We start from the raw sequence: 18273 nt of genomic DNA on the forward strand, positions 1-18273 counted from the left end.
GGAGGTTTTAGCAGGATGACCACTTCTGTGAAGATTCACCGCTGTCTCGCACAGTTTCTCATCTCGTTCACAGTTGGCCGGGGTTCAGTGGCGCTCCACAGCTTTTGGAATTACCTTGGACGCATTTCCAGACTGACAGGCGTCAATGTGGGCCCTCTGGGTGATGGTGGGAGTGTGTTTGATTGCGATGTGATATGGTTCTGAAACCTGTGTGATGATTTAGCTTCTCTCGTGGACGTGGACAAAGTTTGTCAGACGTCCAATCGGTTGAGTCTGGTCCAGATCAGTCAAGAGAGCTGCCACTTTTGTGAGAAGAGTTGAGAACTGATGCCACAAATTACACCAAGTACAGGAATGTTCTCCCACTCCCACTAAACTGAACAGACTGAACATATAAGGGAAAAATAAGGGAAAGTTTGAATATAATTAAATGTACTGTTTTGTGAAATGGGCTTTTTTATATTGGAGAATTGGAGAAGATCTGTACCATTTTCAAATCTGTCCTTTTATCACCTTGCTCTAATAACAAGGTGAATAATAATAATAATAGTGATAATAATGATAATAACAATAATAACAAGAGATCTCCAGAGTCCATCTGGTTTTAGTAAAAGGTCAAACTAAAGATTCAATGCAGAAGTAGAAATAAATTTAATTTATAAGGCTTGATATGTTGATGCTATCTACAGTAAAAAAAAGTCTGATTCAAAGTCTCTGGTTCTTGTATGATAAACACCTGCAGGGAATTTCATAATTTCATTCTTCTAACCCTAACCCCTCATTAAATTTGATACAAATATTAATGTGTCCTCATATAAAACTTAAAGAAATGTATGTAAACTGATACTGCAAGGCAATAATTCAGGTTTTGTCATGTCTATCGCAATATTGGTACCAAAGATACTGTTGTGATGTAAAATTCTAGATCATCTATACTCTTCATAGGTTTCCTTCTATTATCCTCAAAGCTGGATTATTGATGTGACAAAGCAGAGAAGGGATCAGGAATGTTAAACTTTTATTTCTAGAATGTTTTTTACAAGATACTTGAATAAGCTGATCAACGGAGACGCCTCCGAAGGCAGAGGGCGGATCACCTAAGAGAGGTACAGCCAGATGCTGGGCCCCTCTTCATTAATGTCAGCAGCTGATCTATGACGTCTCCGGCACCTGAACTACCTGCTCTGCTGTTCAACATTTCACGTAGCAACAGAGCCATCCTCCTCCAGCTCCGTGTCAGGACCATCTTTAAATTGACAACAACCTGGTGCACAGTCTGCCTCAGTGCTCCGGGTGTCCTCCCAGCTGCCATGGTCGAGAAAACTGTCAAAAATGTCTTAGAATTTTTCACATTATTTACTACTTGTTTGCATTTCACTGTGTGAATCAAAGATGACAGAATTTACCTTGGGTAAAAGTGCTTTTTTAAAATTAGTTAACTGCACATGATGGCAGATGTCTTACGTAGCACAATGACAGCTGTGAATAAAAGAGTACATAAATACCTTCTGTTCATTTATTTTGTTCTTTTCTGTTTGTCAGTATAGCCATAAATCAATGATGTGATAAGTCTGACTTTTGGCAACATGACAGCTCGGAGTATCAAAGTGCCAACAAAAAAACATTTAGGCATCGGTGATAACTTTGGGGTCATCATAATAACATTGTTATGTTGGATTGAGGGGCCTTCAGACATTTGTCCCCAACGAGTTTGGATTATACATTTTCTAATAATTATAAAAGTCCTTTGGTTGGGGAATTAACTAGTACAGTAGCAACATTTTAACAGTGAAATGCCCACCTAGTAAAGGTAATCTGTAAAAACAGGATATAACCATATCAAAAATAGAAATAAACAAAATAATGACAGTTAAATTTTAGCTGACAATGTTGAACATGCCTTAAAAGTAGACCTTGTCCGAGGGGGATGCACATTATATACTACTATTCCACGATATCTGAAAGTGCAGGAATGCCGAACAACAACATTTTTGTTTATTTAGTCCAAACATTTTATTAAATTTATTACCTCTAATCAAATTGGACACAATCAGTGATTGGTGTTTTGAGCCTATTTGTTTCACAGGTATGGAGCAAGAGCCAGAGGCCCTTAATCTCAGAATCCTCAAATTTTTAAGGGCATTTTTATTCAACTGCAGATGGCTCATAATTACCTATTCTGTATAGAATACAGTCATTTTTCATTCAAAGGATTTTCTCTTGATTTTGAACCCAAAGGTTTTTTCTTTGAACGAAGCAGCTGTTGGTGATGTGTACACCAGAGGGAGTCAGAGGTACAGGGCAGAGGAGCAGCACAGAGAGACCATCAAGGAAGAAGCAGTTCTAGAACAAGCCAGCCAGTGATGAGAGACAAATCTTCTAGCTTCACAAGTTAAAGGAAGGCGGTGGTTCGTATAATGGGTAGAGGTATCTCTGTAACACTCTCAGTCATTTAGCTTTTCAATTACTTTTAAAGAAGTTTCAGCATTGGAGAGAGAGTGGATGGTCTCCTGTGCAGCCGATTGCGTGTATACCACAACCCTTAAATGCTTCAGTGCCTCATTGGTACATCAGCTACATCTACCTCTTAACCCAGCAGTCAGTTAATGTATGAAATGTAAATGTGGGTGTAACTGTCCTGTACATACCTCCTTATCACTATGGCCTGTTATTGGGGGCGGGGGGGGGGGGGGGGGGGGGGGGGGGCTTAATCAGTCTCTCTTTAGAATTCACAGCTCCATGTTACCGGCACAAGAGACCTTGAATAGGAAACTTCCAGGTGCACCCAACAAGATGGACACTATCGCAGGATAGCAGCTTCAGAACTAGTCTCCAGATGTAGCAAGACGTTCTGTTTTCCCAGGGAGTGCTGTAACAAGTCTCTTTACTAGAATCATTGTAATTCTGTACAGGATTCAAGTTGCTGTGTTGGGTTGGGAGGGGACTTTGTATTTGTGACTCTTGCAGATTAAGTTATATGGGCCGCCGTTCCAAAATCTCAATCAAGTCTACACCTACGGTTCATAAAGGAGGAATCCTTCGCGTTCAGGTCTGTGGTATTTAAAAGCTTCTTCTGGAAAAAGGTTTCCACTTTGAATTGTATTCAGTCAAACAGTTGTCCCTCTGAAGGCAGTTGTAATTTGGATAAGTGTAATTCCAGTGATTGTTTTGTAGTGTTGTACTGCTTGTATTCGGGGAAGGGTATTGTGGGGAGACGCTTTTTCCTTTGCATTTTTCAGTGTGCTGTGTCCTGTGCGCTTTCCAATACCCAAGATCACCAGGAACTCCTAACTCATTGTTTGAACAAGTTCTCTTGCACATCAAGCATCACCTAAGGTCACTAAATGTATTCACATTTCTAGTCCATCAGGGTAAGATCTGATGGACCTTCATCGATTCTGACATTATCTGCAGTAAAGTTTATGGGCAAGGATATCAATGGTGAGTTCTACGATTACCTTGGGGGGCATAGGGGGTGTTTCTTGTCTACCTCTTGTTTGACCTTGCAGAGGAAGAATGCGGTCTACTTGAGACAACACAGGAATCATCTCAACCAACATGCAGTTTGAACATTGGGATTCAGGTTGCTTTTTGATCAATGGATTGAAATGATTAGCCCTCAGCTGCTAGCCCTTGTGCAACTGTGCAGATGGTAGGTTGCTCATATTAAGATCTTGAAATCGCGCAACAGCCTTCCTCAGTAGCTGAGGAAGACATGGTGTAGCTTCAATTTGGTCTGAAATGCACTGCAAATGTGTTGCAGTAGTTTATATTGCTATTGGGTTTGGTTGGGTTTAATAACCCTGCACTTTTCTTCACAGATACAATAGTGCGAGACCGGCTCAAGAACGAGTGAAGTCCTCTAACCTGGAGCAGGAAGTAAGGTGCTGGCTTAACTTTTCATAATGAAATTCTGCAATGTTGTAGTTGAAAAATTACATCTTGGGACAGGCTTTATGTTAACCTCAAATAATTAGTAGCAATAATGCTTTACTAGCATTTCTCCTTGGCCACAGGGCCTCCTGACTGAGATAAATCCCAATGTGGTGACAGAATAATAGTGGTTTTCTTTTCCAGGTTTTGCTTTTGCCCTTATTACAGCAAAAACAAAAAAGCAAAAGACCCCGTAGGTGGCACTCCTGACTTTGTCAGGACAGGGTTCAATTCCCCGCGGTGTCTTGCTTTTAAGAATGCTGTGCAATGGGGTGCAAAAAAAATGGTGTTTTAGAGAAGAACCCAATTTATTTGGGGGCCGATTCAGATCAAGGAATTTTTTTTTCACGTTCTTTAACATTGAGAGAATATTCCCCGGAAATACTTGACTGATCTTGATGACTTCAGGGAACTGATATCTATGATTGTGTGAAATTTTCTTCAGCGTTTGCCGTCATCCATGTGTCAAGGAAATCTCTTTCCAATATAAAACTTTTAAACCAACAGACCTAAAAAAAGTTACAGTTCCAAAAAATCTACGTTTAAGCAAACTTCATCTGAAGAAGACGTAGAAGTATTTGATAGAAATCTCCAGACCAGCTACTGACTGGACCTAGTGGTGGTGAGATGCTTGGACAAAAATGTCTACATGTTTATAAAAACTAAAATAATTTCAAATTAAACAGCATTTTACCTCAACATTACGTTAAATCTTATGTTTGAAGCAGACGCTGAAGAACTAAACAGCATTAATCAACATTTTCACTCTAAACTTACCTCATACATTTACAGAAAATGAGTCAACAATCTCTATATTCAGTTTGTCGTTTTGTTTTCACACTCAACACAAATAAAATAATTTGTCTTTATTTGCAGAACTAATTGACAAATGGAATCAGTAAGAAGGTTTGTCCAGCAAGTAAGAAGGTGGTCCAGCATCACTCGGATCACGTTGTCCCAGTCCTTCGCGCTCTCATAAGCCTGGGCTGCGTCCTTGTACCTGAAGCACACAGCACACACGCTATCAGCTTCTCTCTCAGGGATCTCTCCAGCTTCACTGGTACAAAAACGTCTTAATGTACACTCAGCTCATAATTTTGAGTTTTAGTTTATTTGAAATTTACATGATGTACAAAGAAACTGAGCTCAAACAAAACCAGTAACACATAAACAAACAATATATTACATTTATATTCGTACTGTGTATCAAAAGTCCCTTTAGTCTTTGCAACTGTTTCTCTGGTTCACATCATAGAAAATGAAAAGCTTCATAAATTCAATTCAAAATATATAATCTAGTGATCTGTTTAAACACGGCCGGGGTGACTTTTCTAAAATGAAGCACTTTATTTAAAGATGCCTTTTCAAAACCTTTTGTTTTTAAATGCAAACCTTATTTTACTTTAAACCAGAAAGTAACTAATTTTATTATTAGAGTTCCTTCAAGTTCATTGTTGAAATATTGACAGTCAGTTTTTGACTTCATACAGACATTGATACAACTACTATGGTACTTCAAGATTATTTTTGAATAGACTGCTAAACCTTTGTCAGATTTGTTTGTATTTAGGAGACGATGATTAAATAAATATAAATTACACAAGTTTTTGAACACATTTGAGAAATTCATAATAATATTAATCATTTAATAAAAAAAAATAATTAGCTGGATAGATACAAAAATATTCGATAGTTGCAGCCCTAGTCTAAGCAGACGCTTGTCTTCATGGATCCAGTTGACCAGTCTGCAGGTATTGGGAACAATCCGAGATCTTCTTCAGCTGTTTGACGCTCACAGTCTCTGAGCACATGGGACACACACCCTCCGTCTCCAACAACCTGAGAAACAACAAAACAGTTCAGTCTAGATTTGTCAACGTGAAGATGAATACGAGGCTCGACTGCGCTGATACTGGAATCGTGATATTTTGGGAGACGCAGACTTAAACTCTTATGTCTGAATACTACGCACAGAGCTGCTGCCAGGAGATGAAGAGCTTGGGCTCTTTTAGCATAAAGGTGGAAATCACAAACCTTGTGTGAAGGACAAATAATGACAATATAAATTAAGTATGAGTAAAGAATAGCATACATAAATGCCACATGATTGACTCTAACCACTCCTTTACAGTTCAGTTATTAAAATCGTTTTCTATACAGAAACAAAACTGTAAAAACAAGTTGGCAGCTGTAACTATTTCCTGGTTTAGTTGAAGTGACTTTCTAGTAAGTATTAGATAATAAATACATCTAGTATGTGTAGTGTAGCTAAAAAAACGCACTGCCTGATTAATACTGCGCTGGTGTAACATAATCTGACTTACATGAGGGAATTAAAGGATACAAATCTGAATAGACAAAAAGCTGGCTACAAATAATTTCTTCAAACTCCCCCACATCCCGTATTTGTACTTTTCCTGCCCCAACCAACTTAGTTTAACCCACATCAGGCACAGGCATAGTTTTGGGCAAATGGCAACTAAAGCAAATGCCTGTAGATAAATGAACCCTCTTATGCACTCAGAATTAACTGATGGCCAGAAAAACCGAACGGAGCGATTTGTTCACGTACCAACATCAAACGAGCAGATTTAGTCTTTTAGATGAAAAGATCCACGTGAATTTGTTCTATGTTTACCTAACTGCCTCTGAACGACAGCTGCTGTGTGGATATTCCTGCGTGTGTGTTACTTACAGAGTGAACTGCGAGTAGAGAGCAGGGAATTCACAGTGAGGACACACAGACCAGTCTTCTTTCACCATGTGACGACCCTGAGAGAAATCAAAAGGGTTCAAAGATCACATAAAATAAGATACAAGTGTTGTGCTCACTTCTTTCAATCAATCAGCATTAAAGCGTCATGTAGTGTTCGTACCGTGGCGATGCAATAGGGCAGGTTGTTCTTGCAGGAGTAACACAGCAGCTCGTTCTCTGGGAGCTGGCAGCCACAGAACGGACATGGAGTCTGTTCCTCCTCCAGCTCTGACGTATCTGGACGTCTGTGGTGTCCCAACAAATGTAAAGTGAAGAAAATAATGAAAGAGAAATGAGGTGAGGAAGGAGGAAGGAGCTGGAGTCCCCCATATTTTAGCTTTAGAATAAACGTAAGCATTCAGTCGTTAGTCACTGACCGAACCATCAACTCAATCTTCCTCCGGTACTTCTTGTCGACATCGTTTCGGTACTCTGGTCTCATCAGCATGGCCGCAAGCTTATAGGCAGAGTTCTTCAACCCGGCGCGCTGACACTCGATGACTGCTGATGTCAGAATGGGAACAACATCTACACACACACACACACACAAACGCTGATGAGCCCTCCAGGGGGACATTTATTTAAATCAGTATAATTTAAACTTAGTTTTGTGTGAACATCACAACAGAACAACATATTCGTGTTCATCCTGCTTTGACTCACGTTGAGGAAACCGGCTGATGTTGTTGCAGACTCGAATGAGCATGCGGCCCCCTTTAAGGTGATCTCCTCTCTTCACATGCAGCTACAGAAAAACACCAATCACAAGAACAATACTCATATTTAATGTAAAGATGGAAAAGCTTAATATTTAACAGTTAATCCAATATTCCCATAATACTTTATTATCCCCATAATATTAGATTTATTCAAAATGGCCACTTAAATGCTCATGTCATAAATGCAGCAGTTTGATTGATTCCTGTTGAGAGTGGTCATTTCTTTCGTGTTGGACTATTAGTTTTGCTTATTGATCCCTGTGGGGAAATGATCTGTCACGTCTCATGTAACGTGTGTGTGATGGACTTCAGCAGGTCTGACCTTCACAAGCAGGTAGGAGTGAAGGATCATCAGATTGGTGGTCATGTCCTTGGGGATCTTGATCTTCTGGGCCTGCAGCTCCGTGTACATGCTGAACAGCACGTCATGGGCGTTACGGTAGTTCCCTGCAGCAGTAACACACACACAGAGTACAGTTGTATCCCGTGTGCTGTGTATTTCTTGTCGGTTGGATGGTGTCTGTGTGAACAAGCTTGTACCTGCACACTGCTCCTCTCTGGCGATGATGATGGCCGTTCGAGCAGCCTCCTTGTGCTGCTGCAGCGCCATGTAGAGACGGAAGAGGTACTTGGCGTCCTGTGAGGATGAAAGGAAACAAACCATCCACATTTTGGATGATTCACACACATGAGAGCACCGGGTGAGAGACTGCTGCAGCTTTCACTCTATGTGTAACTGGACTACTTTAAGGCAACAGGCCTGAAAGGGACCCATTCAATTTTGATGTGAATGCAGATTTACTTCTGGAAACATCAAAACGAAAATGATGAAGCAAGAACAGTCAGAGTCATTAGGTCGATTCAAAGAGGAGCCTCCAGTGTTCCAGTGTGTTGATTACCTTGGGCATGCCGTCACTCTCCCCCATCAGGTAATCTATCAGCTGATTGGTTAAAGAGTTGTCTTTGGCCTGACCCACCTAGAGTACACATGCATAAAAAAAAACATTAACTGAATATTCTTGCATTATTTTGTATATTTGATCAGATCGACACACACAGCTCTCACCGTCTCAATGGCCATCTCCACGGCCAGGTTGTCGTCTGTGTTGGAACACTCCAGGAAGTGTCTCAGGGCCTGGGAGGCGATGGACACAAAGAAGTGTCTCTCAGTTGTGGAGTCATATAAATGATTAAAGTGACACAAACTAGTATGAGTTAATACCAAGTTACTCACTCTGCTGTACTGTCCACACTTCTGGAAGAACTTTCCAGCCTGCAGATGTTTCTTCTCTCCTTCAAAGTAGAGAGCGATGCTCTGGTAATCCTCCTGTGTCGCCTCAGAGCCTGATGAACACACACACATGCAGTCATGTAGAAAAAATACTAAACTTACAGAACCTTTATTTGGAATTACACCAGGTCACCAGCAAAAAGTGCAACAGGAAATAATGTTTCAAAATACACACAAACACTTGCACACAGACTGACCGATGATGTCGGCGTAGACCTCCATCTTTCCGTGCTGCTGTGCCAGCTGGAAGGCTTCATCGTTGCACTGGGACAGAACCAGGAAGTGGATGGCTGAGCTATAGTCGTTCAACCGTAGGAAGAACCTGAGACACAACAACATGTGTTTAAGGTCTTTTACAAAAACAAAAACGAGAAATAACCCAAGCTGAATAGATAAGTTGATTCAACATTTAGTCAATCAGCAGAACATTTATCAGCAAACGTTTTGATAGTCAGTCAAATTTGTTTTGTTCCACTATTGTTTGTAAGAATCTCAAGATGGAGACAATGAGACAATTAAGAATTAAGATAAAAATAACTGTGAGAGTTTCAGGCTCTGTATATTAGTTGGAGTTATGTGTGTGTGCTCTCCTTTGTCTTACCTGGCGACCATCTTTGCTCCGTCGATGCTCTGCGTCTCCCTGACGATGCGCACAGCGTCCTCAGGGTTGTTCAGGTGGTCCAGCATCACTCGGATCACGTTGTCCCAGTCCTTCGCGCTCTCATAGGCCTGGGCTGCGTCCTTGTACCTGAAGCACACAGCACACACACGTTATCAGCTTCTCTCTCAGGGATCTCTCCATCTTCACCGTTAACACACTCAGAGTGACAACCTACTTTCCATCCGCCTCTTTGGCCTTGGCATACTGCAAGTGGATCTTGGGAGAGGAAACCTGTGGCAGCAGCTCTCCCACCTTCGACCTGAATATGGAGAAAAAACTAAAGAATTAGAATAACAGGAAGGGGGAGAGAAACTTGCATATGTATTTGTGCGTCAGTGTGTGTGTAGGTGTGTGTGTTGGTGTTCGCCTCACCAGTTCTTGCAACGAATGTAGACAGACGCAGCCTTATCATGATATTGGCCTTTCTCATAGAGCTGAGCAGCTTCAGAGAATTGCTGTGAGAAATAACATTTCACACATTTTACAGATAAACTCAAATGTGAAATTGCCACAACACTGTTAACAAGAAATACAGAGGGGTGTGTCTGTACCTTCATGCTCTCCAGTATGGCTCCACACTCCTTCTTGAGCACTCTGCTCGGGTGCTGAATGGCCTGTGCGGCTCCTCTCCTGATGTCACCCATTCTGATGGACATCCTGGCTACACCTGCTTGACACGCCTCGTCGTGCTCCTGGAACTGCACAGTGAGGGAAAGACGGTTGAAGGGAAGGGAAGAAACTTCAAATGATAATAATAGAACATTTTATTTCACGATATCCAACGTAAAAAAAAAGAGATCATATTTCTCCTGAACATAATACAAAAAAAATCTCCTCCCCTACACCTTAAAGAGCCACCCCCACCTTTAATATTATTATTATTCCTAAAACAAGGTTTAAAATACACTATATTGTACTTACTTTATCTTTGTGGGTCATGCCTTTTTCATAGTGAGCCAGCGCATTCACATAGTCTCCACTACAAATAGAAAAAAATGAGGTTTACATACAGAGTCCATTGAATGGTTGAGAGTGTGTGTAGTGCGTGTGTGTGTGTGTGACGCTCACATAAACTCCAAGTGGACAGCATATTCTTTGGATATAAAAGGGATCTGATCTTCTGCTAGCCTCTTCGCTAACATAAGAGCGCTGTCCCAGTGTAGCAGGTCTCTCCTCATCTAAGACACACACACACACACACACACACACACACACACACACACACACACACACACACACACACACACACACACACACACACACACACACACACACACACACACACACACACACACACACACACACACACACACACACACACACACACAGTTTTGTTAGAGAAAAGCACAGACAAGCCTTGATTTCCAACACACACAGTATACAAGAATACAAACCCACCTCCAGGGCAGCGACTGGGCAGTTTGAGGACAGGTAGAGGTTCTGAGCTTGGTTGTAGTCTTCTAGAAACATGGCCAAATGTCCCGCCAGCAGATTCGTGTTCACCGTACCCTGAATGGACCGAGACACAGAGAGCAGAGGGGAAGAGGAATGTTGTGTCAAACCAGACAGAAGCACTTTCATTAATGTTGAGTGTGTAAGCATGTAAACCACTGTGTGTGTTTTCTACCTGGATACCCTGCAGGGACAGGACCATGCCCACGTCCCCACTATTGCGGTAGACCTGGACGGCCAGATCGACCTCCATGTGGAGCAGGCACGTTTTGCCTAGCTCTGCCCAGTCTGCATCACTGCCTGCGGACTTGCACAGATCCCAGGCTTCGTGGAACCTGGATGGGGAAATGAAACACACACGTCGAAACACAAACATAAAACAGTGAACATACGTAAGTGAACACAAACTTCTTTTGTTGAAATACATTTTAATTTTTTGTGTGGACTCTAAAATCTATAATTTTTCACACAATGTATGCATACTTTATTCCTGTTATGTATTTTTTAATTTTCAAAGGTTTGTCAGTAGATATGGTCCAATCCTCCACTAATATTTGGTCTCGAATCATTCAGTAACTGGAGCAGATTCAATAAATGTCCATCGACACATATCTTAAAACAAAGCAACTACCTAGTATGAAACATGCAAAGTATAAAAATCCTGCAATATACTGAATTAACTGTCAGAAATGTACTTTGAAAAGCACGCTGAGTAACTGTGTTTGATGAAATAATACAAACGAATTATTCTCCTTTTACAAATAAGCATAACTTAACAGAAACATCTAATGAAACTGATCCCAGACTGAACTGACCTCTTCAGCATGAGAGCCTGTGTGAGCTGCTTGCTGAACTCAGGCGGCGAATCTGTGGATGTGTTGGTCGAGTGCTTGAGGAATGAGTGTGTGCTCAGAGCCACTTCGCTGGTCTTCCCACTTGCTGTCTGACAAGTCAGAACCCCGTTGTACAAGAGCAAAGGCTTCTGGGAAAACAGGAGCGTGGTGCTTCCCACCAGAACCACTCTGGGACCTGGGGAAAACAGAGTCAGGGAAAAGTAAATAGCGTTTCTCTGAGCACTTTGCAAGGTGTTCATATGGGTTTCTGTTATTTTTTTACATTTATAAATGTATGATGTGTACTCATTGCAAACCTCTCTGTATGGGACATGGGAGGATTGAATATGTGAGTGACCAGTATTTTCAGTTTAGTATCTAGTATATAGTTAGTGTTAGTGTTTGGGTCATGCTGTGATATCTACCTACCGTATATGGTGGTTTTATGCAGGGCGTAGGTGTAGACCTTGTCGTTGTCATAAGCTGCGAACACTCCTCTGTCAGCATGCCAGTTGTCCCACAGCACTCCTGTGATGGTGGGAGAAAAGTTGGGGAGCTCGATGCAGGGGTCCTTGGTCTGGATTAGACAAGAACCACAAATAAGTGTATTAAATGCAATTGCTTTAGTTTTCATTTGCTCCTCTTCCGTGCAAAATCACTCTCTACTTCTCATTTCGGTCATTTTACTTCATATTTTCAAGTAGTTTAAATAGGTTAAATAGTGTAAATTGTTATAACTGAATCCTTAATGAACTGGTTTTATTGAAGTACAAACCTCACTGTATTTTCACCTGTACGTATTCATATGTGTACCAAGTAACCATATGTACTAACATTTTCAGGGGAGAGTAGGAAGCCGTTGTTTTTGTCATCGATGAAGACCAGCCGAGTGCCAGTTAGGTCAGGGAACACTTTCCTCACGCCGACTGAATGGCTGTAGCTGCTCACAGTCTCCAAGTCCTCCACCAGGACACACACTACATTACCCGACTGAGGAGAGAGAGAGGGACAATGGATAAGAACGTCCAAAAGAAAGAGAGACAATGTCAAAAGCAGAGTAGTAGGCCACAAAACCACACATGATAGGAAAGAAACTTAATTAAGATGACTCAAAATCGTCCCCACCTGAACTTTGATTTGTAAATAACAAATATAGAAAAGGAACATTCTGATAACAATCAGTGTCAACAGTCGGTCTCCTAATAATTGTCTGCAGAGCAGCATCCCTATATACCAAGTGTGGGCAGAGTGACTGAGGTGAAGATGTGCTGAGTCTTACATCAGTGCCGTAGTACAGGAAGTCAGCAGTGAGGGCGTGGCAAAGGATCCGACCATTTCTCTCATCATCAGGAAACAACTTCATCTGTTTCTTCTCCTCGTGGTCTTTGCCTTCGATCTAAAACACACAACACACACAATAATACATGATGAGGCCAGATTGATTATTTATTGGGTTTGTTTGGGGGGGGGGGGGGTCTGTTATTTATAAGTACTGACACCAGATGACTCACCATGTGCAGCTGCACCTTTCCCTCAAAGAGCGCTGCTGCGTAGTCGGAGTTCAGGCACATGCTGGCTATCGTCCCCAAATACTCAAAGTCCTTCAGCTTCTTAAAACCTTAGTGATGCACAAAACAGTTCAGTGACACTTAGGCACAAACATTAACATGACTAAGACACAACATATAACATTTCATACACACACACACCAGGTTCATTGTCTACAAGTGCGTAGAACCAGGCTCTGTTGTTCATCCCCACTGCCACATGGTACGGTCCGACTGCAATGAATGTGGGCTCGATGTCCACTTCTATGGCCACAGGGGTCTCCTGAATAACAAGGGGAAACAAATTAAGATTCACAATCTGGTTGGTAATTTTGTGCACACACAGCCTTCTGCCATAGGGGATGGGGGGGCTGGCTGAGAGTGGATGGCATGACACGCAGGTTATTAATGGGGATACCTTTTTTGTCATTTCAGTTGGATATCATCTCACCCCCCTATAGTTCTGTATTAATCAATTCCATCTCACAACACAAATATTTATTTGAGATATATAATATCAATGTGCTTGTGCGTATGAATGTGTGTGTGTCTCTGTGTGTGCCTCTATCCTCACCCCTTCCACCTGGTTGGAGACAGTGACCTCCAGCAGGGAGGTGAGGTATGCCAGCCGCGTACCAAAGCTGTCACCCAGAATGGGCAGCTTGGTGAGGAAACCATGGAGTGTCCCTTTCTGTGTGGAGATAGCCAACAGCTGTCCGTCATCTGTCCAGCTCAGCTGGTCCAGACCTGAAGAAGGAGAGAGTGTGAGAGGTGGGTGAAGGAGAAGTTGTGGTGTGTTTAAGATAGTGATTTGACAGTTTGGCTCAGGAAGATGACCGTCTCTCACCTTTAGTCTCATCATCCAATCGAACAACATTAGTGATATCTTTGAGCTCAGACAGCTCGTGGATCTTTATGCTGCAACAAGAAACAAGCGACTTGAGTTTTTCCAGGTAATAAAATCGACTTAAAAAAGGGTGCTGTCTTTCTTAAAGCCTGTGTTTACCTGTTGTCCCCACAGGAGGCAGCCTTGTTTAATGACGATGAGATAGCCACACTGTTCAGACTATCTTTATGGTTGTGAGCTTGGTAGAGCTCCTCCCCAATCTCCCTGAAGTGAGTGGAAATAACCACCATGTATCCAAGGGAGAATCCAATGAGTATGTACCCATCACCGTACCTGGAAGTGACAGACAGGGAGAAGCAATCATTTGAATATCGACATCTCAAGGCCATAATTCAATATCTTTGTTTAGTGTATGTGTCCGGATGTGTAAGTACCAGCGATACGACACAATGTTTCCATAGCGGCGCTGGAAGGTCAGTTCTATCCGGTTCTCAGGATCGTTGATGTTGAAAAGCATCAATATCTTCTTATCCACAGACACACTCACCTAATGGGGAAATAGTTGCAGGAACGTAAACATTTGCAAAAATAGAGAGCCTTCTAAATATCTACTTTTAACTTTTATCTCTCAATTATAAATCCTATTTGTTTTATCAGCTCGGGAGACCTTCGTTGCACAATGTTTTCCACAACACCGATTAATTATTTATTAAACAATAATTTTCTTTATGAAGGCTTTCAATAAGTGTCAAGATTTAACAGATTTTCGCAGAGAAAGTACAGCGTGGTGTATATTTGGGCTGTAATCTGTAAACAGATCTCATTTCAAATTAAGACAGTAGATTGTGAATATGGAATAAATGTGTGAGGAGTTATTTAGTGTTTACACTTACAGTGCTCTCTCCTGGGGAAGACCTTTCATCCGTCTTCATCACAGAGAAGTAAATTTCATCCGGCTCACCGCGAAGCGTTGTCTACCAAGAGAAAAAATGTATATAAACTGGATCAATCTCCCTCCTATATCAAGTAAAGTACTCGTTTGTGCTGCCTGTGTTAATATGTACGCTACCTGTCTGATGGTGTCCCCCTCATGATTGCTGATGCTCAGCGTGTTGTCTTCACTCCCAAGAGCCAGGAGATTCTGAGCACTCCAGCAGCCACAGGTGATCTTTTTAGTGTGTTTACCTAACATGTACGTAGCGAGAGGGACAGACAATCAGAACAACAGGAGAGACAAAGGAGTAACAAAACCATAAACAAGTCTCTGTACAGTTGTGCTGTCTTTAGAGTGTATTACCCAGAACAGGGATCTTGCGTGAGGTTTGCTGATTGTAGATCAACAGGTTTCCTTTGACCGTCCCGACTGCCAACATGGGGCTCGTCTTTGACCACAGGATGAGAGACATCTGATCTCTGTTGCAACGAATGAAAATTAAAACTTGTATTAGAATCTGTGAATTTTTCCTAGAGCCAACTTCTCCCTCTTTGTAAAGGTGATGCATGCATTAATACCTCATGCCGCTGTCTATCTTAGATGTCTTATTGACACTCGCATCCCAGAGGAAGATGGAACTGGATTTTGCAGCTATCACAGCCAAAATGTCTCCATCCTTGTCCCAGTCCATACCCACACAGCGCCTAGCGGATATAGGAGAGAGAGAGGAATTAATTGTAAAAAAAAAAAAAGAGGTTTGAAAAGCAAGATGTAATGATCCAACTTTTTTCTGATTAAATAAAGTGAGAGCCAAAAAGATGTTCTCACACTTACCCTGGCAGGTTGAGTTCAGTCCACTTGTGTCCATGTCGATCAAATATTTTCACTGAGTTGTCTTGTCTGCATAAGAAATGTAAATGTATATTTTAGATTCTGTACTGAAGTTAATTTGAATAAAAGGAAACAAATGATTAAACATTGTTACTCACCCGGCCACAGCAATGTAATTACCAACGGTTTTCTGCCACTTATACAGTAGGTTAGAACCCGCCCAGGCTTTGTCAGCAAGAATGAAAACGTTCTGTGGACAAAGATAACTTCTTAAGTTAATTTGGAAAAAAGATACAAGCATGTGAAATTAAAGAGGCATTCATAGTTTTCTCTTAATGAAAAGAAACAACATGCTACCCTGTGTCTCAGAGATCAAGACATTCATTCAATAGATTTCTTCAAACAAACTTTTAAAATAATAACACATGAAGGCACACATCTGTTTGCATGTAGTAATGACAGAAAGTGGAAATGTGGCAAATGTTACAAAACGATATTTCCTGCATCAGGTGTCTTACATTAATCTAAATATACAGACAATTTATGATATAATATAGAGAGACATACGTATGTTTATTCCCTGTGCCTAGGCATAATGAATGATGCAAGATTTGACCATGAACTTGAACTATTACAAATGACAGAAAGCTCATGGTATCTAAGCTGTGTAAACAATGCAGGCTACGACTTTGACAAGCTGTTATTATTATTCAGTACATTAGCTGAACAAAAGGGTGACACGTGGTGTTTATGGTATGCATGGTAACTTCTCCTGACACTCGTTAAAAGAATGTTCAATAAATAATCTAAAATCGTTTCTTTAGTATCAACTGATGAATAGTTAATCAAGTTAAACGAGCTGACGCTTCCATCCACAACATCTTTACTTTTAACGAACTAAACTGAACAAATAGCACTTAGCTTGGCTTCCAGGGGTTGCCATGGTAATCATGGCTACCATTAGCAAGTAGCCAGCTAGTTCTGTGAAGCCCGTTCCTTTTACAAACACCACGTCCAAACCATGAACACCAACACAACGCTGTTATTTACACGTCCTTCCTTTGGGATTACCTTCATTTCTGCGATCGGGACTCTTCTTCTGCTCTTTCACGGGTGTTGATAAACAATCGGCGACTCTTGATTCACTGTTCCTCCTCTCCTTTGTGTTGGGTTTATCAGCCAACATACAGGTGCGTGTCTACCAAACATCGAGCTTTATAAGTTTTACATTTAGTGATGTGTCCTCACGTGTCGAGGCTTCGAAAAGTGTGTGTCGAGTAATCAAGGAGGATTGTTGTGATCCGCGTATCGAGGCTTGTGTTGATGACGTATGTGATGACGTTCGAAGCCTAGCGAGCCGGCCGAACCACGTGACTAATTCAGAAAATGGTTTGCGGGTTTGGTGTGCGATTCAAAATAAAAGAGGGCTGCGAAACGCAATGGATTCCCCCTCACACTACTTGTCTAGGGACTTTACTGTGCGTTTGCTTGCAATATATTATACAGTATTACAGTAAATTAAAGTAAATTAAAGTTAGTAATTTATTACAAACTTGCGGTATCTTTTTTTTGTACCTCAGCTTCATCTGTGTCCTGTGAAAGAATCTTTTCTAAAGCAGGCGAAATTATAAAAAAAAAAGAAACTGCCTGAAACCCAGCACTGTTGAGAAGCTGTTGTTTTTAAATAAACATAAATAAACTGTTATCCCTATTGTACATGTTACATTTTGTCCCCACACACATAAGCACAGTCACAAACCAAGTAACATAAGCACATTCACATCACAACCCTCTCACCAATTTGTCTCCACTTTCACTTTGACCCCGCCATTGTATCATAAATACAGACCCCATATTAATAACTTCATAATTCATTCATTGGCATCACAAACATCATTCATTCATTTATTCAATTCAAAGTTTCACACACCAAAGCCATGGTTTCATTATAATTACATTTAATGTCCACTTGATGGCGCAGTAGAGCAAATGAAGGACCATGAAGCTTCATCTCGCCATCACTACTTTACAGCAAAGCATCTTAGATATTAATATATAATATTAATTTATATAATATAAATTACTACAACGACGTAGTTGTTTTCTGGATCACACTCGAGACGCTGCACGGACTTCCGGCGGTGAATCACGGTGACACTTACCTTCCATTTGTACACAACATTCATCAAGACCACGTGGTAAGCAGGAACATTAAGGCCACAAAGATCTGACTTACACTGGCTCATCGTGGGACCTTACGAAATATTCTAAATACAGCATTAAATGCCACCAGGAGCTTTTTCATATGAGCTACACTGAAACTGCACCACAAGTGTGCAGATCTGAGTTCAGTATGATACAAAAAGAAAAAAATGCAGGTTTAAATTAAATGTAATAAATATTTAGCATGCAACAATATGTATTCATCTATTTTCTTTCTCAAACATGAGATCATTGACTATCTACAATC

At 41.1% G+C, this 18273-nt stretch overlaps 1 protein-coding gene across 1 annotated transcript; it reads right to left on the bottom strand.

The window, feature by feature from the left end:
* Positions 1-5025: 5025 nt before the first annotated feature.
* On the bottom strand, positions 5026-17137 carry wdr19 (WD repeat domain 19). The gene is made up of 36 exons (XM_053419334.1): positions 16875-17137; positions 15962-16053; positions 15807-15872; positions 15551-15676; positions 15336-15451; positions 15108-15223; positions 14932-15012; positions 14473-14585; positions 14198-14371; positions 14039-14109; positions 13766-13938; positions 13354-13474; positions 13156-13262; positions 12924-13040; positions 12479-12634; positions 12074-12221; positions 11627-11840; positions 10987-11146; positions 10758-10868; positions 10428-10537; positions 10281-10338; positions 9911-10057; positions 9732-9814; positions 9535-9618; positions 9300-9446; positions 8896-9020; positions 8642-8751; positions 8474-8542; positions 8307-8384; positions 7948-8044; positions 7730-7854; positions 7352-7433; positions 7066-7216; positions 6810-6933; positions 6629-6705; positions 5026-5772 (listed from the first exon to the last, which is right to left on the bottom strand). Exons 1-36 carry the CDS (start codon positions 16878-16880, stop codon positions 5658-5660), a joined length of 4050 nt encoding a protein of 1349 aa, XP_053275309.1. The 5' UTR covers positions 16881-17137; the 3' UTR covers positions 5026-5657.
* Between the last annotated feature and the right edge of the window lie 1136 nt (positions 17138-18273).

Source organism: Pleuronectes platessa, chromosome 3 (assembly GCF_947347685.1).
Source record: "Pleuronectes platessa chromosome 3, fPlePla1.1, whole genome shotgun sequence".
Classification (NCBI taxonomy): Eukaryota; Metazoa; Chordata; class Actinopteri; order Pleuronectiformes; family Pleuronectidae; genus Pleuronectes; species Pleuronectes platessa.